This window comes from Corylus avellana, chromosome ca1, assembly GCF_901000735.1.
Source record: "Corylus avellana chromosome ca1, CavTom2PMs-1.0".
Classification (NCBI taxonomy): domain Eukaryota; kingdom Viridiplantae; phylum Streptophyta; class Magnoliopsida; order Fagales; family Betulaceae; genus Corylus; species Corylus avellana.
In genome coordinates this window covers 15,428,633-15,453,162 of record NC_081541.1, presented here as the reverse complement: position 1 = coordinate 15,453,162, position 24,530 = coordinate 15,428,633, and the positions used below count along the sequence as shown (strand labels likewise).

The following is a 24,530-nucleotide window of genomic DNA, read 5'->3' as shown; positions in this document are numbered from 1 at the left end:
GAAGTGACGAACTGGAGCGTTCCTGATGAAGAAGACCAGTGCTTCAATGTTGGACGGAAGTCTTGTGCAAGGGGTTTTTTTGAAAGCAAAACGACAACGTTTAGTGGACTTTTTCTTTCTTTTTTTTTAATTTTTTTTTTCTTACAAAGGTATTTTAGTAACTTTACCTCAACAAAACGACGTCGTTTTAACTTTTCCATTCATTTGGATGGTGCTGACTAACAGAGTGGCCAAATTATAACTGGTTGGTAGTTTGGGGGCTACTTTATTACATTTTGAACATTGGGGGGCTAAATTACAAATGGCTGGTAGTTTGGGGGGCCATTTTATATTTTTCCCAAGAAACCCTAAAATACATAAGGAAAGAAATAACCCTAGAATAATATCAAATATATTCTTAACATTAATTATTTATGGAGAATCTTTGTTAAAAAATCTCTATCGCAAAACACAATTCCTTGAAGGGATAAAAAGAAAGAAGAGAAAGAAAGGGAAGTTTTTCTTTTAATCCAAATAATAGAACAAAGAAACCACTAAAAAATTAAAGTTAGATAAAAAAGAGTTTTTGTGATAGTTGGTGGGGGAAAAAAGATGTATCGGAGAAGACTTTCTCGTCTTAACATGAAACCTTCATCTCAAATTTTGAAAATTAGATCCGACAAGCTATTTGAAGAGTTTTTCTAATTTTAAAGTTATCTATGCATATGAAGACAAATTTGATCGCATATTTTTCACCTATAATAAAAGAATCTAACCTTAAAAAGTCGTACGCCCGTACCTCATCCTAAAAATAGCCTGTGTGTGTAACACCCTCATCTAAACTAGGGTTAATAAATTTTTAAATCAGAGTTGAGGGTTAATAAGGAGCAATATTTGACATGAAAGATAGGAAAATTGGGTCTGAATTAATACTGGAAAATGTTCTCGGCCTAAGTGATGGACCGCTCCTAAGGGAGGGATCGCTCAGCCCACGGTTCTCTGCCTAAGTGCCCAGAAACCTTAGTGATCGATCATGACCAGTCATAATGTGATTTGAATGTGTCCAAAAATTTTGGACATGGGGGTTTAGTTAATATTATTATTTTCTTGAATGAAATGTTAACCATCGTGAACTAAATGAGTGCACAAAAGCAACGGTTTCATCGTCCTCTTCAATTGATGCAAGATAATTCCAACAGATGAGAATCGGCTCTGTCTTCTTGTGTAAAACAACTGCTGGCATTTACAACAGCTCTTTGTCTTCTTACAGCTCTTGTCTTCTTACAACTCTTTGTCTTCTTACAGCTCTTGTCTTCTTACAACTCTTTGTCTTCAGTTATCAAGAGATAGATTGTTCAATCGTTTTATGAATAAAAATTCAAAGGACTCTGTTCTGGTGTATTCACATAATTTTTCATGGAAGTTTCGTATTACTACGTACAAAAAGCGGCAGCTATATATATATATATATGCTGAGCAAACTAAGATTTACGTCGTATTGGATAAACTTCCCCTATATTTATCTTTTACTCCGCTTAGCTTTACACTGTCAATGATCTATCGATGTTTTCTAATATGATTTTGTGTAAACAAGTATCCGCGTTCAGCTTCCCAGAAAGCAAAAATATGTCCACTTAAGTAAACTATGGAAAGAACACAAAAATGGATATTCAAATACATGAATATCCTTACCTCTTGGAAAATCGTTAAATTAGTCAGCTAACAAATACACACACATACATTTAACCTTTTCCGTATATGGAAACTTCCAAGGGTGCGGTGCACGGGACCAGAGTTTACTCTGCAGGAGTGGGTTCGAAGGGAGAAGCTCCCCGACCGCAAAAAAAAAAAAAAAAAACAAAAAACAAAAGTTTTGAGTCTCTTCTGTTTCTCAAAGTTAAGTCATTCAAGTTTCATCATGTGTCTTCTTCTCACCCGGAGGTCTGTGTAGATGACTTTCAAGTGGTGTAGTTCTGTTATGTGTCATAAGCGAATTCCATTGAAAGCAACATGTGTCGTGGTCTTTCTTTCTTCTTACTATTGCTGTTGACATCTGTAGGATCAAAATGTAGGATCTCTGAAGGATACTATCCAACGACAAAAATGTGCTGTTTTTTACTATAATTCTCGCGTGGGAAAGGAACAGAAAGTAGCAGTGGATATTTCCCTCCAAGATTTGCATCGCTTGAATTGTTCTGCGAAGCTGGTTTTGAAACTTAAAGACTCCCTTGGAAATTCAACTCGAGCAATTTCAGCTGGTAAACTTTCTAACTTTAGCTTCTAGCTTGGAGATATGTTTTTGTAAGAATGGTTGCATAGGATGATAATGGGATCTGAATTCTTTGCAATTGCTAAGATTGCTACTCTGTAATTCTTTGAATCACATCATTAGTCGATTTTAAAAAGATTAAGAAATTAAAAAAAGAAAAAAGGGCATTTGAGTGTCTGTATCCACTGCTCAGTCTTTATTTGCTCTGTGATGTCATCTTCGTTGTGATCAACCATCTCCTCATTGGAGGTTTGCGCCACTAAGCCACCATGAAGGTCTGATTTGGTGGGAACTGGTGGCTAGGGTTGGGCACGGGTCAATTAGGGGCGGGTTTGGCTTTTTTTGCCACCCGACCCGAGCCCATCGGGTTTGGGAAATCTCTACCCGTTACCCGGATTGAAGGCACTAAAACCGCCGGGTTTCGGGTAGGACGGGGCGGGTTGGTCGGGCAAGTCGGGTATTTTTAATGGGCATCAGGAATTCAAATTTAAGTCCTGGTTGGCTGGTTTTTGGTAATTTTTTAAAAAAATTGGATTTGGACTAAAACCCATCAGGAATTCATTGTTTTGTATTGTTTAAAATTTTCATAAAATATATGGTTGGATTTTTTTTTGTGAATCAAATATGATCAAAATATTTGATCATATTTTGATCACTTCTGAGAGAGAGAGAGAGAGAGAGAGAGAGATGAGAGAGAAACCTGGGATCGGCACGACGAAAAGAGAGAGAGAGAGGAGCGGTATGGTTCAAGATATCCTCCGCTAGCGAGAGTTAGAGAGGAGCGGCGCTGGGAGAGGAGATTGAGAGACAGAGAGGGTGAGAGTCGAGAGAGGCGCTAGGCTGGGTCTAGACGACTCTGGAGAGTGATGGCTGTGTGAAAAAAATGAGAGGAAAGGTGAGGATATTAGGGTTTTAAGCATATGGGCAGGGCGGGGCAGGTTGGGTACCCGCCTTTTTTAAAAAATTGTACCCGTCGACCAACCCGACCTGCATGGGTTGGACATTTTCCAACCCGTATTCACAAAAAAAAACACTAAACCGGGCTGGCTCGGGGCGATCTGGCTGGCGGATGGTCGGTTTTGCCCACCCCTACTGGTGGCTCATATTAATACCAGTAGAAGGAAAAGTAGACGGGAACGGAGTATTACCCAAATGGGTAGGTCGCGGTGGTTGAGTATGATAGACCACATATACGCTCAACCAATTCGGATAAGGAAGACTAAATCTAGGAGATTCAGGTCAAGATGGCAAAGCTCGAATTGCCAGTTTTGTCGAGATCATTGAAAGCCGACACAAAAGAACATGATTACAAAATAGATGATAGGACCAAGCCAAAGGGAATGCTGTGTATGTTACAAACAATTTATTATTTTGCTATTGGTTTTAACTATATTTTTCAGTTATTCCAAATTTTTTACCGCTTGACATTAAAGTATTTCATGAGATTTTATCATCTATCTTTACGGTTTATGACCGTTTGGTCCATAAAACTTTTACAACCATTGATTCCTTCTTACCATTGGTTAATTTATTTCATCACATTAAAGACCATTTATCCTTAATGCATGGTCCAGTAGTGTTGACAATATTTCTTTAATACATGAATACATGTAATGAGCTTTAAAAGAGAATTTGTGCACCATCCAAATTTATTTTCAACAATCTTAAAGGTTGATTTCATGATTGTTGCACAAATATTTTGATTAGACCATAACAAGATTTTTAAACTTATGAGAAATCAAATACTATAAAAGTTGGTGGTAAACAATTCGAATACGAGAAAGATGAAATCAATTCTTGGGTGGAGAGATTTTGTTGTGAAAAAAATCTGATAATTGATTCGTTTATCAGAAAAATAGCTTAATTTCATGTGTAGGCATTGAAAGTGAAAATATTTTAATTGATAGAGTTTTTGATTATTTGAACTCAAATTTATGTTAATTTAATTGTTTGTCAAATAATCTTTTATTGTTGGGTTACTATTCTTACAATAAAAAGTTAAGCCTTTTATGATTTTTTTAGAACTTAGCAATTTCTATTGTGATGTACTGAGTTTGTTAGAGAAAATCCATGATGATTAATAATAACAAAAGTGAGTGGTTACTGTTAAGTGCCAAAATATTCATATTTTAGCCCTTAAACTTATATGTGTTAATTCTTTACTGTTGTTAGTTTGTGCAATTTTACTTTCTTTTTATATTTTCTTTGTTTTGTAGATTTTTGGAAGAAAAGAAAGCATTCCTGGAAGTATCGGACTTAAAGGATAAAATTAGGAAAATGCTAGAAGACTTGAAGCAAGCAAAAGCATTCTGGTAGTGCGATCGATCGCAGGTCCCCTGCGATTGAGCGCACTTCCAGAGAGGTCCAGACGTGAAGAGCTAGGCGTGCGCTCGTGCGAACAAGAGAAGACTCGATCGCATTGCGATCGAGCGCAGGAGACATACGATCGATCACAGAGGTGCGATCAAGCGCACACGAGCTGCGATCGAGCGCACCTGTGCGCTGGAGAATTCCAGAAGCTGCGGCCAGACTCCCTTTGCTTTCCATATTAGGGTTTTTCTAGTCCTAGTTGCACTAGGACTAAACTCTACAAATTTACTAGGGTTTCTAGGTTTTCTAGAATATTCCTAAGCCTATAAATAAGACCTCTAAACCTTGAGAATGGAGATCCTGGAAAAGACAACTTTGGGGAAGAGGAATTGGAGGCTACTTCTAGGAGCGGTTTTCGGTTCTTACTTTCCCTTTTCTTTTTAGTTTTATTTTAATTATGTGTAACTAACTCTTAAGGAGGGCTAGATTGAAGCCCTAATTATGTTTATTTAATATTTCAATATTGGCGCCTTTGTGATAATCATATTGTATTGCTTAACTTGATTAATTCCTATTTTTTTGAATTCCTCATACGTGTGTGATTGGCTAGTATATGCATGTGATATGGACTAGTTAATTAAATCAATTTGAATGATCGAGTCCTAGGTTTAATAAGAGTAACAAAAGAAATCCACACCGAGTTTTTGGGTTAATCAACATGGGGAACCGGGAGTAGACACCCATGCCCTAGGCCTCATGTGTTTGTCGATTTCTATAAATTTATGCTTTCTTAAAGAACAACTTAGTAGACACCGATGCGCTAAATCTTGAAGAAAGAAAAGAGTTAGAGTATACACCCATGCCTAACTCGTTGCTTAGGGAACTCAATAGCTTAAGGAGTATACACACATGCCCTTAGGTTGTCAAACATTAAGTATTCATAATATGATTGGATCATTGGCATATTGTTATATTATCTAAGTATGATTAGTGGTGAATATTAAAGCCCTACCTTTACCTTTTCATTTATCTTTATATCTTTTTATTTCTTTTTCACAATGTCAATTTAGTGACAACTTGATATTTTTAATCAACTCTAAATAAAATCAACAATCTTCGTGGGATCGATCTTGTACTTGCTGCACTATACTATCGTTTGATCTTGTGCACTTGCGAGTAAAACGTACTAAATATTATCTATTAACTTAGATAGTATTTAGCACAACAAATTTTTGGCGCCATTGCCTGGGATTGTTTGATTTTGTTTGGAATTTTTTTCCCTTAGTTAATTTTGTTTTAATTTAGTTTTCTATTTTCTAGTTTTTCGCAGTTCCTGTTTTGCTTTCGGAGGTGCGCTCGAGCGCCCATTCCGAGGCGATCGAGCGCACCAGTGCGATCGAGCACACTAGCAAGTGCGATCGATCGTACATCAGGACAGCGGCACAGTTACTGTACTAATTATAGATATAATTTTTCTTTTCTTTTCTTTTCATGCAAGGTCAGTTGAGTCTGCATCTTCGTAAGTTTTATTTTTAATTTTATTTCTTTTTAATTTTTTTTCTTTTAACTTTTTGTTATTTTATTTTTAATTTCACACATGTGGGGAGGCATTTCGACGCCCATGGACCATGTTCATTATGCCATGACCCTTATCACCATGTTAGAGAATGTCCTTCAATAAGACAAATTTCTAACAATTATTTTGGGCTTCTGAACACATCGTTCTCTAGACCGGGGAACAACAGCTATTTTGATTCCTGTAACTTGTCATGGAGCCAATAGTCTAATCTTGCGTGGCAAGCTCAAGCTCCTAGAAATCATGCTCCAGAATATCATGAATTGCACCTTCAATCATATCCACAATTTTATGATCAATCTTCTACCATTGATTGGCCAATACCAAGAATAACAACAATACCAAGAAGAACCACCTCCTCCAAAAAGGCCTACCTTAGAATAAACAATGTCAGCTTTTCTTAGCCACAATAAGGCCTGTAATCAACGGCTGCAATCCACCATGGCCAAGACAGAAAATCACTTCAAGCAAATATTAGATATACTTAAAAAAGAAGAAGAGGGTCAAAGTCAGTTGGTGGCTAATCCTAATGAGCACTACATGGAGGATGAGTGCACTTACTATCATGAGCAAACAACCACAACACTTGGGAATGAAGAAACTGGTGAGGAAATTTTTTGTGAGCTAAGTCTGGAGGATCCGTTGGAAGAGCACTTTGCTCAATATGAAATTGATCTGGACCTTGACATGATACGTGAGCAAGCTGAGGCCTCATTGGATTCCACTCCTGAGAACAACAAGGTGGAAGAAGAAGATGAGCAAACTGAGGAGCTACATCGGGAAAAGGAAGAGAGCAGTGAGACTTCTTCAACATTAGCTCCTATTCCCGAATTACTAAGAGGCCAGGAGAGAAGTCTGTTAGAACTACCACATGAGCAAATTGAGGACATCAAGATAGAGAAGCTCCCTAAGTTTTTTTCTTACTTTATTCCAGTTCATGATTCCCCACCGGATGAGAAACTGTTTGAGAAAACTCAAAGTGGTCCTCCACGATCTATAGACATTCGGAAGCATCTTGCAATAGGAAGAATTCATTCCCTTTGGTGCAAGAGAAGAAAAGACTGGTGCTTCAAGTTTAAAGTGCCATAGTTTGACTGAAGACGTTAAACTTAGCGCTCATGGGAGGCACCCCACAGCATATCCTTTTTATTTTGTTTGTTTGTTTTATTTCTATTTTTTTATTTTTTTTTTATTTTATTTTGTTTTTGTTTTCCTTTGTTACTTTAGTGTTTTGCAGGGACAAGTGTGTTTTAATTCAAGTTTGGGGGTGTGCTATGAGCCATGCTATTCCAAACAATTTCATCCATATCCTGGGTAAATTCTTTCCATGTTATAGACACATTGGGGACAATATGTAATTTAAGTATGAGAGACACTTTACACACACTTTGTGTACCAATTTTATTTTTTGTGAAAAGAAAAAAAAAATTGTCCTAGTTTTATTTTATTTTTATTTTTGTTGTTTGTGAAAAGAAATATATATATATATATATATATATATATATATATATATATATATATATATATATCATGTTTGTCTTAAAATTTTGGTTGATTTTAAAAATTCTGATTTGATTTCATTGGTGAGCTTAAAATTTTGAACACATGATCTGATAATTGAGTTTTTCAGTTTGGTTACTTGCTTAGGACAGTTGAGAATTCACATGTTTGATATGATCTTACACAAGCACATTAGCACATAATTTGTGGGGTATGACATGAAGTCTGATGTGTATGTTTCTATGTCTTGGGTGAAACTGGAAGATTTATTAGATGGATACTTTGGCATATATATATCATTGATAAGTTTTTCACTAAGTAACTGGACATCTTGCCTCAAAGCATTGAGTGTTCACGTCAAAAGGTGAAGAATTTTGATTTGGTTAATGTTATGGTTAGTTTAGTTTTGTAGCCTTTTTGACTCGAGTTAATAAGTCATAGGGGTGTCTCGACACCTAATGCCCTAAAACCATCTGGTTTGGGAGTCATTGACTTAACACTCGTTATATGTGTCAATTAGAAAGCTTATGGGAACCAAACATTGCACAACCTGACGAAGTAGAAAAAAAAAATGCCATTGATGTTCATTCTAAGAGGGATTTCAGTGAACTTTGAGATATTGAGACATTGCACATTGAAAATAATTGGAAGCTTAATATTTATATGCTAGTTCACTTTACACTGTTTCGAACTTGTGATGCCTTAGCATGTCTTTTGTAAGTGATTAAATTTTAAATTTTCAATTCATTGTGAAGATGGAGTTTATCTTTTTAAGCTTGCTAATGAATGATAATCAAGGTTTTGAGTGATACCTTAATTTTTAAATAACATGAACTGTGCATAATGTTTGTGGGTAACATTCTTGGAAAATCCTCACGAGACTTCACTCATCCTCTAGGGAATTTCTAGGGGTTTAAAAGGCTTGTTGCATATACTAAATGCAATCGTACATCCCATGAAAGATGAATTTATCTTTTTGTTTTCTGTTTTTCCATGTTGTTTTTAGTTTCGTATTGGTAAGGGACTAGCAATATGTAAGTTTGGGGGTATATTAAGTGCCAAAATATTCATATTTTAGTCTTTAAACTTATATGTGTTAATTCTTTAGTGTTGTTAGTTTGTGCAATTTTACTATCTTTTTATATTTTCTTTGTTTTGTAGGTTTTTGAAAGAAAAGAAAGCATTCCTAGAAGTATCGGACTTAAAGGATAAAATTGGGAAAAAGCTAGAAGACTTAAAGCAAGCAAAAGCATTCTGGTAGTGCGATCGAGCGCACATCCAGAGAGATCTAGACGTGAAGAGCGAGGCGTGCGCTCGTGTGCACAAGAGAAGACTCGATCACTTTGAGATCGAGCGCAAGAGACATACTATCGATCGCAGAAGTGCGATCGAGCGCACCCATGCGTTGGAGAATTCTAGAAGCTGCGGCCAAATTCCCTTTGCTTTCCATACTAGGGTTTTTCTAGTCCTAGTGCAACCCTACGATTTTACTAGGGTTTCTAGGTTTTTCAGAATATTCCTAAGCCTATAAATAAGACCTCTAAACCTTGAGAATGGGGATCCTGGAAAAGGCACAACTTTGGGGAGAGGAATTGGAGGCTACTTCTAGGAGCGGTTTTCGGTTCTTTCTTTCCCTTTTCTTTTAGTTTTATTTTAATTATGTATAACTAACTCTTAAGGAGGGCTAGATTGAAGCCCTAATTATGTTTATTTAATATTTTAATATTGGCGCCTTTGTGATAATCATATTGTGTTGCTTAACTTAATTAATTCCTATTTTCTTGAATTCCTCGTATGTGTGTGATTGGCCATTATATGCATGTGGTATGGACTAGTTAATTAAATCAATTTGAATGATCGAGTCCTGGGTTTAATAAGAGTAACAAAAGAAATCAACACCGGATTCTTGGGTTAATCAACATAGGGGATCGGGAGTAGACACGCATGCCCTAGGCATCATGTGTTTGTCGATTTCAACAAATTTATGCTTTCTTAAAGAACAACTTAGTAAATACCCATGCTAAATCCTTTAAGAAATAAAAGAATTAGAGTATACACCCATGCCTAACTCGTTGTTTATGGAAATTAATAGCTTAAGGAATATACACCCATGCCCTTAGGTTGGCAAATATTAGGTATTCATAATATGATTGGATCATTGGCATATTGTTATATTATTTGAGCATAATTAGTGGTGGATATCAAAGCCCTACCTTTACTTTATCTTTATATATTTTTATTTCTTTTTCATAATATCAATTTAGTGACAACTTGAAATTTTTAATCAATTCTAAATAAAATCAACAATCCTCGTGGGATTGATCTCGTACTTGCCACACTATACTATCATTTGATTTTGTGCACTTGCGAATAAAACGTACTAAATATTATCTATTAATTTATGTAGTATTTAGCACAACAGTTACTCATGTTGTGATGGAGAAAATACATAGGTATTGCTAATTGAGTGCAAAGAATACCACTTTGCTAAAGATTTTTGCAGGTAAGCACATAGTAAGAGGAAGAGATGTGATGCACGTATTGAGACGATTGGTTCTCACGACACCTAGTTGGTGTGTGGTGGCGACAGTCTGTTTTGGAGGATCTTCGAGTAAAACTGTTGGCTCCTTTGTGAGTTCTTATACTCTAATTTATAGGTCTTAATTTTTTTTAAGACATGATATACAATTTCTATTATTAAAAGAGAAAGAAAAAAAAATCAAGTTATGAAGGTGCTCCTTGATTGAATTAAAGCTGGTGCAAAATTTTATAATTACATGAATTTTATATATGATAAGCAATGGCTTCTATTGATTCATCTATTCCAAAGAAGAAATAGTATCTAGCATTTATGTTAGCTATGACATGCTAGATTAGCATAAATACTTTAAGTTATTTGGTAATTCCTCACATATATCATTCAACTTTCAAATTTCTCTAACATGATGGTTAAGAATAAAATATATGTGATTATTGAGGTTTATTTGATACATGATAAATTTATCATATTATAAGAATAATATCATTGGCGTATTTATTAAAATGAGCCAATAATAGTTAATTATTATTTGGTTGAGCTTGATACTTTGTATATTTACTGGGGCTTTAGTTAAAAAGATTTTATTTTAAAAATCTTGATAGAACTTAAAATATGCAGCCCCTATATATATAATATATAAGGATCATGTTGAAATATCACAAATGGTGATTAGTATTTTTTTTTTTTTTTTTTTAAATCAGCTTTAGAACTGTCAATTGACATAAAAGAAAGAAGAGTAAATGACATATCATACTTAGAGAAAGATTGGCTCATAGAAGTAATTTCTTAAAGCATTTGTGTGTTATGAATGAAAATTTTATTTTCTTGTGTTTATTTGGTTTATTCCATTAATATTTGGTATGATATATTTTGTACATGTAAATCTCAACTACATCGAGAAAATAAAAGAAACCACGAATGGTATGATTGTCAATTTTGGGCTATCCACCAAAGTGTGGGGGGAAGCCATTATTTTGGATTGTCACATTCATAAGAATTGTTTAGAATACTTCTTAGTGTGGAGGCATTTGACAAATGTTATATTACCTAAGGCTAAAAGGAGGAAACTTGGTTTTAAAGCCTATGAAACTATGATTGTGATTTTATTGGTTTTGCATATAATAGTTCATGTTATAGATTCCTTATTATCAAGAGTGATATTTTAGATTGCAACACTATTATTGAATCTAAAAATGTAATTATCTTTGAGCATGTGTTTCCTTTGAAAAATAAGGAAAAAATATTTCATGAATTTTTTTTGTGCTTCTAATAAAATTGTTGATGGTGTGCAAGAATTGAGAAGAAGTAAGTGAGCTAGAACGAAAAGGAATCTCGGTATGGATTTTATTGCTTATATTGTTGATAAGGATCCAATAAGTTATGGTGAAGCAATTAAATCTCTATTTGATGCATTTTTTTTTGGCTAGAAGCTATAAATAATGAATTGGAATAAATTATGTCCAACCATGCTTTGGAACTCTTTGAGTTACCTTCTAAGACAAAATCAATTGGTTATGTATAAGTGTTTAAGAAGAAGCTTAAACATGATGGTAGACTTGTTAGCTAAATGCTACAAGTAAATCCAAAATGTTGATTATTTGATATTTATTTTCTGATTACTAGAATTGTATCTATTATAATATTATTTGTCATTGCTTCTATTTATAAATTTGTTGTACATCAAATGGATGTCAAAATTGTTTTTCTAAATGTTGAAGAGATTTATATAGAGCAACCTAAGGGACTAGTAATCCCCGGTCAAGAAAACTAGTGAAATCCTTGTATGGATTTGGTCCTAAACAATGGTATGACAAGTTTGACAAGGTGACGTTGTCTAATGCATATTTGATTAATGGTGTAGGTAAATGCATAGCAAGTTTTACAATAATGAATGTGTCATTATTTGTTTATATATATTGATGACTTGCTTATTTTTTGAACTAGTATTGATGTTGTGCATGATACTAAAATATTTTTTGCATCTAATTTTGATATGTAAGACATAGGTAAAGTTAATGTCATGTTGGACATTAAAGTTATTAGAGATAGTGATTGCATTATTTTATCTCAGATATATTATGTTGAAAAGATGCTTAAAAGATTTAAACACTTTTATTATGCACCTATGTCTACAGACTCTACACCATATGATTCAAAAATACACTTAGTTAAGAATCATGGTGATGGTGTTTTTGCAAGAAAAATATGTACAAATCATTGATTGCTTGCCGTTTTGACAAACTATATATGCCCTGATATTATCTAAACTGTTAGTAGATTTAGTAGATATACTCATAATCATGGTATTCAGCATTGTGATACTATCTCTAAATTGTTGAGATACGTAAAGGGCACAATTAATTTTGGTTTGTCATATTATGATTATCCTTCTAAATTGAAAGGACTTGTGTTTACTCTGGCTAGAAGAGCTATCTCTTGGAAGCCTTCAAAAAAGACTTGTATAGCAAGGTTTACTATGGAGTCAGAGTTAATTGCCTTGAAGAAGGTAGGATCTGAAGATGAGTGGCTAAAGAACTTATTGGTTAATTTATTTTCCTTTATATGCTAACACAATTCCACCTATGTGTTTATTGAGATTGTCAGGCTGCCAAAGTTCGAACAAAGAATTTATAATGAGAAAGTGCACAATATTGTGAGGCAGCTTATTGAGACCGATGTAATGTCTTTTGACTTTGTGAGGTCATAAAAGAATTCTGCAGATTCTTTGACCAAGCCACTAGCAAGAAGGCTAGTGAAAGAAGCATCGAGTGGGATAGGACTGATACCCAAATCATGACACTGTGATTGATACCCAACCTATGTGATTGGAGATTCCATGAATGAGGTTTAATGGAAAGCGAAATCACAAGTGAAATGAGGTATGGTACTGTCAATTTATGTTTATTACTATCTTGTTGAGAAGATTAGTGATGAGTCCATCCCTATGATGTAAGACAATACAAGATGCAGAGTGATTAAGGATGAGCTTAAAGCTCTTAATAGGTCTATAGTCCCTACTTGTTGGGGTGGGGTGTTCCCTGCACACACTCCTGATGGATATCGCCTTTATGAGTGTGGATGTGCTATCTCCTATGAGACTTGGGTAGGTCTCTAGAGCGCTCATGAAAGTCATTTTATGGTATAACAATAGATGCAGAGTGAGTAAGGATGAGTTTAAAACTCTTAATGCGTCCATAGTCCCTACTTGTTGGGATGAGATGTTCTCTGCACACATTCTTGATGGACGCCACCTATGTGAGTATGGAGGTGGTGCCGCTTCCTATGAGACTTTGGCAAGTCTCTAGAGCACTCATGAAACCCAGAGGCGCATGGCCTGTATAAGGCGCCAACCCGCTATAGAACAACCCAATTTCTTTGATTTGATTTGATTTGATTTTTTTTTTTTTTTTTTTAGAGAAAGTTATGTGGGTGATAAGTTTGATTAACTTGTGGATTTGGTTAAAGAGTTTAACTCTACCACAATTCATTAAGTTCTTACTTATTTATCCTAGTTGTGGTTAAAACCTTCGGGTACCACATCGATGCATGCTTTCAATCTCCTCTTATTCTATTGTTTGTAACATGTGGGGGATTGTTGTGTATGTTACAAACAATTTATTATTTTGCTATTGGTTTTAACTATATTTTTCTGTTATTCCAAATGGTTTACTGTTTGACATTAAAATATTTTCGTGAGATTTTGACCAAAAAGATTTTATCAGCTATCTTTATGGTTTATGACCGTTTGGTCCATAAAACTTTTACAACCATTGATTCTTTTTTACCATTTGTTAATTTATTTCATCACATTAAAAACCATTTGTCCTTAATGCATGGTCAAGTAGTGTTGACCATCTTTCTTTAATACATGAATACATGTAATGAGCTTTAAAAGAAAATAGCCCACACGTTTGTATAAATAAGGATTTAGCTTTGAAAAAAAATGATTACTTCTTTTCTTTCATATATGGTACCAAATGTTGACAAACACTTGTTTTTCACGGCGTAAAGCCATATGCTATATAAGTAGCTTGTCTATTTCAATTATTTGATGTCCCTCATCAACTTTGATAAATGTGTTGTTCTATTACTCTTCGTTATTTGGAAGTGCACCCTTAACGAAAGTAGACACTATAGTCTAATCATGGGAGGTTGCGTGTCAAAGGATTCGATCACACCGAGTTATACACTCCGGGAGGCACAAATCAACCTTTAAGGACAACGCTCTTGTATGATTTTATAGCATTGTGAGATCTTTCCATACTTTACTTTTTATCTCTTGTATTTTATTTATTTTATTGTTAATTTTCATATTGTAATTATTTTATATCAATGAAAATTTGTGCACCAACCAAATTTATTTTCAACAAGGGAAAGCTTAGATAGACCGACTAGCCACGTTTTAAATAAAAATAGTAACTCCCACTAAAAGAATGTCGAGATTGTAGTATTGATGATAACTATTCCATGATTTCAGTCTAACTTAAATAGCGTGTTAGGGATAGTGACCTAAAACCCAATACTTTTTGTAAGACGTTTTCTTTTATTAATAAAATTATTTATTTTTCTGAGATCAACAAGAACATTGGGAGTTGCATTTAGTCAATAAGGTACATTGAATATAGTTTAAGCATTCATATTGAGCTCTTCAAATTTAACATTTTTTTCAAAAATTTGAGAAAACTCACAAAAATGGTCATTTAACAAGCTCTCTACTCTATTTCAAATTTAATTTTGGTCAACAAGGCTTTCCAAATATTAAGAGCCAAAAAGTGAAAGCTATTTAGTTTTTTTAAGCTTGTATATTTATTTTTCTTGTCTTTCTCACCTACAAAGAACAAAGAAATTATTAAAAAATAATGAAAATAATATTTAACTAAAGTAGATAAAGATGTAGAGAGTTTGATGTTTGATTCATTTTAAAAATGGCTCTCCAAATTAGAAATGTGAGTTTTACTCTTCAAATTTAACTTTTATTTGAAGAGCTTAATATGAATGTTCTTAGGTATTCTAATGAGATTAACATACAGAAGATCTAAATCATAATTTCTTGTAACATATAAAGCATAGTTTATAGTCAGTGATAGAATTACGCATTAATACATCTGACAAGACTATAACATATCAATCATGATAATTTATCTTAATCATGGAAGTAGCATGGCGTCTAATTGATATATTGATGTGTTTTGAAATACACTAAACTGAACCACGTGAGTTGTTATTCTATAACCTAATGTCAATTGAATAACTCAAATTCATGAGTGTCTAACATTTATTATCAATCATGAGAGGAATGTGAAATCAAATGTGAAGTGTAGGCCACTATGATACATTTTGAAGTAAAATCCTTCTTGATAAAATCTTGATGTATTAGATGATCGTATGTAACATTGAAAGAATACTACTCTCAAAGACAAAATCCATAATATCTTTAATAGGAATTAAAGAGATACGAAATATCCCATTGAGATAGATTTAATGAGAATTGGTTATTCTCAATCTCGGGTTTGGGTATTTTATTAAAGAGTTACTAAAATAACTTATACTTAATGAAATCAGATTTCAAAAGTATAAGAATAATCAAGAGTCAAATCAGAGACTCAAAGAATTAAGATGTAGTGAAAAGAAAGCGAGTAATTTTATTATAACTTTATTTCACTACAGATATTTTATGGAGGGGTTAAATGCAATCAAAAAGTAAAGAGAGCTCTAATAATCAAAATAAATAATAGAGTGCAATTACAAATTTTTAGTTGAATAAGTTAATTAATGGTAACCTAGGACAAGCAATGAGATGAGACGTGTCTTAGGCCCATGGAGTTGGTTTTTATTTTCCTTTAAGTCCCTCCTCAAGCCAATATTACCGTTAATGCGACTGGCCAAATTGGATAGGGACCTACTGATCGCTACATTCCCTCTAATAGCTAGATCGACCACATACAATTTTTCTCTAAGTGTTGTTCGGACCCATTTTTCCTAATCCACATTGTTGGATTAGGCATTTGACAATCTTATCTAAAAATTAATTGGTATCGAGTAAGGGAAGCCAAATCCTTTTATGGCATTCAAAATCGCACCCCGCAAGGCATGTTCTAAGAGCCATCCAAGTGAGCAGAGCGGCATTATAGAACTCTGATACTATTTGTTGGATCGGGCATTTGACCATCTCATCTAAAAACCAATTAGTGTCCGGTGAGAGAACCAAATCCTTTTATGGCATTCAAAATCGCACCACGCAAAACATGTTTTAAGAGCCGTCCAAGCACCACAAAAATACTTTTTTTTTTACGATTAATTTCTAACGTGTCAATGGTACTGACACGTCAGAAACCATTTTCTAACGTGTCATTATTGACGTGTGTCAAAGGTTAAAAAGGCGGGTGTCAAAAAATCCAAGTTTTTGACATGCCAATTTTAAAACGTCAAAAATTTCTGACGTGTTAGAAACTAGAACGTTAAAAAAAAAAAAAAAAATTGACGTTGCAATTTTACCACGTCAAAATTTATTGACGTGGTGAAAATGCCACGTCAATAAATTTTTTTGACGTGGTGATTTACGTGTCACACGGTTTGACACGTCAGTAATTATTGACGTGTCAAAAACCTGCCACGTCAATAATTTTTAAATTTTTTTTCCCTGTATATATTTTTTAAATTATTTGAGTTTATACCCGGATTTACGTGTTAACCTGATAGATCCAATACATATGAAATTCAATTCAATCCAATATCTATATTTACATCCAATACATCCAATATCTAATACATCAAATCCAACACATCCAATGCAATACATTCAATTCAATCCAATATCTACATTTACATCCAATACGTTCAATATCCAATACATCACATCCAATCCAATACATATACACATATGAAATTCCAATTCAATTTGCATATACATCCAATACATATGAAATTCCAACATAAACCAACACATCGAAATTCCAACACATCTACTACGTACAATTGCATACAAATATCTACATCGAAATATTTTCGATACAATACAAATATAGACAATTGTATATCTACTACAAATATTTACATCGAAAATAAGTTCAAACACAACACAAAACAAATATACAATCGAACAATCTCTGTTTCATCTGCTACAAATATACAATCAAACACAAATATACAACACAAATAAGTTTCAACTAGTCTCAACAAACATATAGTTTGATCTAACTATATACATCAACAAATAGTAACAAAATATATATACAACTTAACAAACTGCGATGGAAAACCACTTGCTCAATTGTTGTGCAAATATCTACCTAAATTAATAGGTAAATAATTGTACGTTTTACCTGCAAGTGCACAAGGTCAACATAGTAGTATATGGTGCAACTACAGGATTATTCCCACGAGGATTGCTGAATTTTTGTTTAAAAATAAATTTCTTAAGTAAAACAAAGATTGATGGTTTAAAATGACAAATAGAGGAAAGAGCCTCTAAAATTTTATGGGTGTCTTTATCCATCTCATTTCCATTTTGTAAGTTTTAACTACTTCCATGAAAGAGCCAATGAGGACATGCTTGGTGGCCTCTTATCATTATTACAAACAAGGCAATTAGCTACAAGGATAAACTAAATGGCAGCTAAAGAGCTTCTTAAGGATAGGGATGATGCATCTGAAGGACCACCATTAGCTTTTCTTAGTGCATTTCTCCCTACAATAAGCCTAGAATAAGAAGTGCTTTCTCTAGTATATTCTTTATTTTTCCAAATCATAATCGTTTTTTGTTTTTTTTGACTACTTAGGGTTTGACTGGATTTACTCCTATTTTGTACCTTCCATCACATGTTACCAACTACCCACCATGATTTCTTTACAGTACATATATCATTTATAGATGACGTGATTGCTTGGATCATTGACTGCACATATTGAAGATATCATTTCTATGAAACTTGTTGAAAGGTATTGTTTTGTTTGAACCTCTCTCTCTCTCTCTCTCTCTCTGTGCGTGCATGTGTGTGTGCAGTGATCAAATTTGAAGCATCTGCACTTCTAATTAAGGTTGATCAGATTATTATTTTAACAGATTATTGCAAACAAATTGGATAAGTCTGACACAATGCAGACATTTTAACTACTATATGAAATGTATAGATGACAGAATCAAACAATTAACCTAGCTGGGACATGCCTGGGTGCTCAAGAATTTTGGTGAAAACTCTCATTACGTTTAATTTTCTAACTTAATAGAAAATCTAAATTCTAGTACACCCCAGTCAGTGGTACAACTTCAAAAAATATATATTTAAATCTGTGCAGGCATAAGTGTCTGTGAGCGTTTGTGTGGGTGTGAAATTGTTTACAATTCTCTATGGATCATTTCTGTGACTATGGACAGTTTCCATCATAAGCATGCTTCTGGGGAGCGACGCTGTTTCTGGACAATAAGCAACATTGATCCGCCTAGATGCATGATTGACCGGACTGGGTTCATCAAATCAATAAAGGACAAATAGAATGCGGTGGACATTCATTTTCTAGCAGGCCCTCTCTGAGTTATCACTTGACTTCAAAAGACAAAAGTGTCAAAAGGCCACTTTGGCAAAGTGGACGCTATCATTAGGAGTACTTTTTTGTTAGACCCAAGCATCAGATTAGGTGAACAAGACCTGTGTGAGGGCAGGAGAAATCATCCATGGTGGACTCTCACTAACTAATGAAATCACTTCATCTTGGGCTAGCTAGCTAGGTGGATTCTTAATTTAGGCCCGTTCTAGTTCACATACAACATATACAAACCTATTTGTGGCCTAAATACGAACCAGGTTTATGCGACACAAGATTACTAATGAGTAATGACAGCACATACTGGGAGCAGCGAGGAAAATGGGTAGAGACTCTAGAGAGAGTCACAACGAAAAAGGGGCTTCTAACTGTGGCGTCTAAATTATTATTGTTTTTTCTTTTTTCCAGAAAAAACACGTTGGAGTATACTGTTTTCCTAGTCAGTTTTTCTTTGGCTTTATATACAACCTCCCTTTGTGTCTTTAGATTTGGGCTCAGTAAGCAGACTCTGCCATAACATATATCACACGCTCATGAAATTGGACCCTTCAGCCCAATTTTCAGAAGACCACAATCAGTAGCACAAACACGGGGAAACAAAAAACAAAAAAAACGAGACGAAGAAGAAGCAAAGAGGAGCGGAAGCAATCAGAGGATGTGCGATGTAGTTAAAGCTCTAATACCATGTTGTAAGTTTTGAATGGGAAGAAAATAGAGAAAGAGGAGGAAAAGTAGACCAAAATATTCCCAGTAACAAATTCCTCACCAACATATTCTTTTATCCTTAACAATCTCTTTAACAAAAGACAACGCTTTAACCTGATTCTATAACATTGTAATATCATTATTCTTAATTTTAAGCTCCTGTAATATTATATTTATTTATTTTTAATTTATTTATTAATATTATTTACTTATCGACAAGAATTTTTGTTCCATCAAATTATTTTACAACAAACCAAACTAGATCAAAGATCTTAAACATTGAAGGGGATCAAAAAACTATTTATAACCTAAAAGAAAAATCCGAAAGAATATGGTATTCTAAAATACACCTGATCAACTTTTTACAGATCAAGATGGGAGCCTATAACTTATCAGATACCATCAGAGGGTTGATTACATTAAGATGTAAGGCTCTCTATATCTAAGATGTATCCATTTGATGTAAACTAATTGTATTTCTTTCAAACAAAAGAAAGGGAGCTAAATTGGTTAAAGAAGAAAGAATCTAGGGTTCCTACTTATGTAACACATGTACAATTATGACTTCTAAGTGGGAAGAGCATGTAAAATAGTTTGTCTCCTTTATTGAACATTACATTAGTACTAATCTATAGATTTGTCAATGCGCGTGCGCATACAGATGCATTAGTGACGCAAATATAGCTATTAAACCTTGAATTTCTACGTACATGCCACCATCGGAGGCCATGACATTAAACCTTGAATTTCTACATGCCAAACAGACAGTTCCTAGAGCTTACAATTATCAATATGAAATGAATTTAACGGCTCATGTGAGCAATTAGACTTAAGAAATATTGGTATGTACTGCATGAAACAAGAAAAATGCTCTCTATCCATGACATAGATGCCTACTGTACTATTCAATTTGTGAATTAGTACTCAACCAATCATTTCCATTTACACATGTAGTGATCAACTAGAACTTTCCAGTTCAATACACTCCAATGTAGCAAAGATTATCTGAGAGAAACGAAATTGCAAAGCATGACAAAAGCAGCAAAAGTAGACCTACTAAGCCTATCAACTAAAGCTCTCACCACTAATGCTTGTTCAGGTTGGAAGATGTCTGCTGGAAGAGTGCTGGACCGCTGAACCGAAGAAGAAAGCTACTGCCACTGCAAGCATCCACAAGAAGAAAGAGAGGAGCACTATTTGAATTTTGATTGAAACGAGCTCAGCAAAGCGGTCTCTCTCTTTTGGTCGATTATAGAACTCCTCAATAACGATCTCAATCAGTGCGTCCAGAATCTTTTTAGATTGAGGATCTACATCCGCTGAGTTCAGGACTTGAGTTCGATTTCTTTTCAGAATATCGACCACGATCTCCAGCTCCACAGAACCGGTCTTCAAACCAGTTGGTTGGATGGTTCCGTCAAGCTGTCCTGGTTCTTGCATGTCAGCGGTGATCGTGGAAGATGGAGTAAGGTCAGAAGGAGGAGAGGATTCAGATGAACCAAAAAGTGACGGATTCTCCGCAATCAAGAAGCTCTAGGAAAAGGAAACGCGAGTCAAGAACTGAAAAAGAGAATGTTATTCAACGAAACTACAATATTAATTTTCATTTCCTACGTTTTCTCAGAAACCAAACGGTGCAAGTTGAATCGAAATAATTTAGAGAAATTAAAACACGATTTGCACACAAAGGAACCGAGAATCACATAGGTTGAGATTCAATCTTACTTCTGCGATTTCTCCATTGTGATCAAAGTCAGTGATCCCAGAAATCGAAGATAATTAAATCCACCGATTCCTTTGAAGATTCCCAAGCATCTTCGGAAACAGAGGTGAATGCAGCGTTCAAGCTTTTCTTGGTGATCTGGAAAGAAGAAAAAGAGGGAATGAGGAAATCGAATTCGAACGCGACGGAGGCGAACGCAGAGATTGGAAAATTAGGGTTTAGATTTGTACATTTTGGAGCTTCTTGGACGAGGAGTCTTTGGATCTCCGATTCGAAAGCTCTGAGGGACGGCCATAGTCCTTCCGTGGAGTTTGGTGCTCCTTCATTTCGCTCTGATTGGCGGGACAATTTTGAAATACCCCTTTTTTGGGGAATATGAAAGAGGTATATATAGTGTGCGCTGGGATAGAGAAAAGAATGTAAAGAAGAAGATTACCGCTGATAGTGTCCCTTCGATCATATATTACTTAGCCTTATATTATGTGATCAAAGGCTATAAGATCATCAGAGCTTTGATTGACTAGGCTGGGATGAATCATGAATCCGATCGGATCAAAACCAATCTCGGTCCGTATCCAATAATTTCGGGTATTGCGGTGTGAATCTCTATTAAATAGGATGCGATTTATTTTTAAAATAATTCTATTTAGGAGACTCCTATATAATTGTTAATAATTGGTTAACTTGAGGCGCATTTTTTTTTTTTTTTTTTGTAAGTTTTGATTTAAAGTTGATTTTTACTACAACTTCCTCCAATTAATTGCACACAAGTATACTAAATAGTATTTCTTATTTTAAATGTACAGTTTTGACAATTAAAAAAATGAGAGGTCACTTGCAATTAAAGGTGAAAAGGCGGGCGATTATCCGCCCGCTAACTTCCTATATACGTCGTTTCATGTATATATATATATATATATATATATATACATAAAATGACATTGTTTTTATGTTTAAATATATATAAATATTTATAAAATGTATAAAAATCTAGAATCGATTTCGTATGTAATATGGTATTATCATATTATCATAGAAACGATGCTGTTTTGGGTTTTTTTTTTTTCAAAAAATAGTTAGCGGTTATTAAGGTTATTAACCGCTAATCGCCTAAGCGGTTAACAGAGGCACCGAGACGGTTGGTGAATTTTACTAACTGCCTTTTCATTCATACCAAGAATTAATTGTTGGAGTAAGAATTAAGAAGTGATTTGGTCACTTATAAACCATGGTTAGACCACTCAAAACGAGCTATTGAGAGTGGTTGACCACTCACATGATTAAGAGGTTAGTCCGATGGAACATTCACCTTTGCACTACAAGCCACCTCTTCTTTTTTTTTCTTTTTTTTTTTTATTTGCTATCATGATTTGGAGCATTAATTTAAAATAAACGAACGGTCAAATAAAATGAGACACACATGTTCAGGGTAAAACAAATCATGAATAGGGTCTGAATAGAAGAAATTTTTTGTTGTATTCGTGATGTTGTTTTTATAAAGTACTCTCATGCTCCGGATCATGATCTTTATGAACGAATGAATGATGAAATTATTCTTTAAAAAAAAAAAAAAAATCAACCTCTCGATTGGATGCTGCGGTTTGATTGATAGATTTTTTATTTATTTATTTATTTTAATAAATCGAAGGGGTTGGTTGGATGATTAGATCGAGTCTTAGAGATATCCCTCAAAACTATCTAAACAAACCGATAAACATCCCATTCAGTTCATCACTCACAATACTCAAAATCACCATCAATAATTATTATTAAGAAATGTTATTTCTCTATCTCCTATCCATTTCACATCCATCTCCACTTATTTTTTTTTAAAAAAAAATTAAGTATTAGATATGTAAGACCCACATGTATGAAAACAGATTTAATGGTCGGTTTAAAAAAACCAAAAGATGGATGAAAGATGAACAAGAAATGGAGAAGTAGTAGGTCTCATTAATTTGTATTTTAACAAAGTTTATTGTAATTAGGAAAAAAAAAATCCAAAAGTTTAGTTTATTATCACAATAATATTGCCAAAAAAGCACCATTACTGTATGTCGACCACTAACTGATCACTATTGAATGAATTAGTGGTTGCTCATTGACCAAATCATTGCCGTTAAAAACCTTGATCACCAATATAAATTAAAAAGGATGACTACAAATATTCTATGTAGTGAAAATGAAATGGGCTTGTAATTATTGCAGTGAGAATTATCGCGCAAGCATATCACACAATTTGGAGCCCGACATTGAAAGCATAATCCACGATTAATAATTAAATCATTGAATATTAACAATGAAATGCTGAATTATCAATATTAATCATAATTACTTCTTCGGTGGCCACTCGCCACACAGTTTCTCTCTCAAGTCTCAATGGTGCATGCCGCTATTGTGACGCCCCCACCCCACCCATGCTTTATTAGTGCTTTGAATTATCACGCAAACTATTAATGCATCGACCACCTATATATTGCCACCAATTTGCCTCCCATTCTTTCATTGCCCACAACACAAATCTTCTTCTAGCAGAAAAGGCCGGTAAGTAAGAATTGATTAAATTAAGTTTAATTAATTATAAATTATAATCTTGATGCTTCTTAATTACTTTTCAGGGTTTGGCGATCGATCATGAAGACTGTTGCTGTATTCGTCGTTGCGTTCATCTTGGTGGTAGCAACTCTGCAAGCCAGTGCAGAAGGGCGTCATCGCCTAAATATTGAAGGGACTCATGGGCGAAAGGATAATGTTGGTGGCGGTGATGCAAAAGGTCAACATGCAGCAGCCAACAAGGGCGCCGGCGCTGTGAGCTCGGACGAGAAAGCCAACAACGGCGATGCGGATGAAGTGAACCCAACCTACCAGAGCTATTCTAATTCTGGAACATCCCCCGGAACTCACCATTATTACCCGGATGACAAGAGGCCCAGCCGGCACTGAGCTTGTGAGCTACAAGAATGCATGCATGCATGGAGCTTGTATGTGTATGTGTATGGTGTGGCTTTGAATAAAGTGAAACCAACATGCATGGTAGCCAAAAAAAAGATATGTATGTATGTATGTATCTATGGCACATGTTTAGTTTCACCATGATGATGAAGCGATCTTCAGTACTTTATCTAAATTGTCTATTGTTTGTGTACGTGTGCGACAGGCTTTTCATGGCTTGTAGGCAAACTATATATGTTGCCGTTCTAAAATAAAAAAGACCATGAATGGGTTGCATAGTTCCGTGTTTGCTTATTTGTTTGTACCTAATATTGTGAATCGGATCGTTTGCATGAAAGAGTAGAGATTCATGAAGAAAAAGATACGTCATAATTATAAACTCAAACAATCCATCTAGGAGCATTTTTGAGAGATTATTTTGTTTATTTTGTTTTCA

General features: G+C 34.5%; 1 protein-coding gene and 1 long non-coding RNA gene across 2 annotated transcripts; one reads left to right on the top strand and one right to left on the bottom strand.

Moving 5' to 3' along the window:
• Positions 1 to 20,353: 20,353 nt before the first annotated feature.
• On the bottom strand, positions 20,354 to 21,560 carry LOC132168026 (uncharacterized). The gene is made up of 3 exons (XR_009438748.1): positions 21,373 to 21,560; positions 21,145 to 21,280; positions 20,354 to 20,952 (listed from the first exon to the last, which is right to left on the bottom strand). It is a non-coding gene; the product is annotated as an uncharacterized LOC132168026 (long non-coding RNA).
• A 2,111-nt stretch (positions 21,561 to 23,671) lies between these two features.
• Positions 23,672 to 24,310, top strand: LOC132170479 (uncharacterized). The gene is made up of 2 exons (XM_059581507.1): positions 23,672 to 23,686; positions 23,761 to 24,310. Exon 2 carries the CDS (start codon positions 23,777 to 23,779, stop codon positions 24,083 to 24,085), a length of 309 nt encoding a protein of 102 aa, XP_059437490.1. The 5' UTR covers positions 23,672 to 23,686; positions 23,761 to 23,776; the 3' UTR covers positions 24,086 to 24,310.
• Positions 24,311 to 24,530: the final 220 nt, after the last annotated feature.

What these genes read in the sequence shown, in the direction of transcription:
- LOC132170479 (XM_059581507.1), top strand. Translation starts at nt 23,777, where the DNA reads ATGAAGACTGTTGCTGTATTCGTCGTTGCGTTCATCTTGGTGGTAGCA.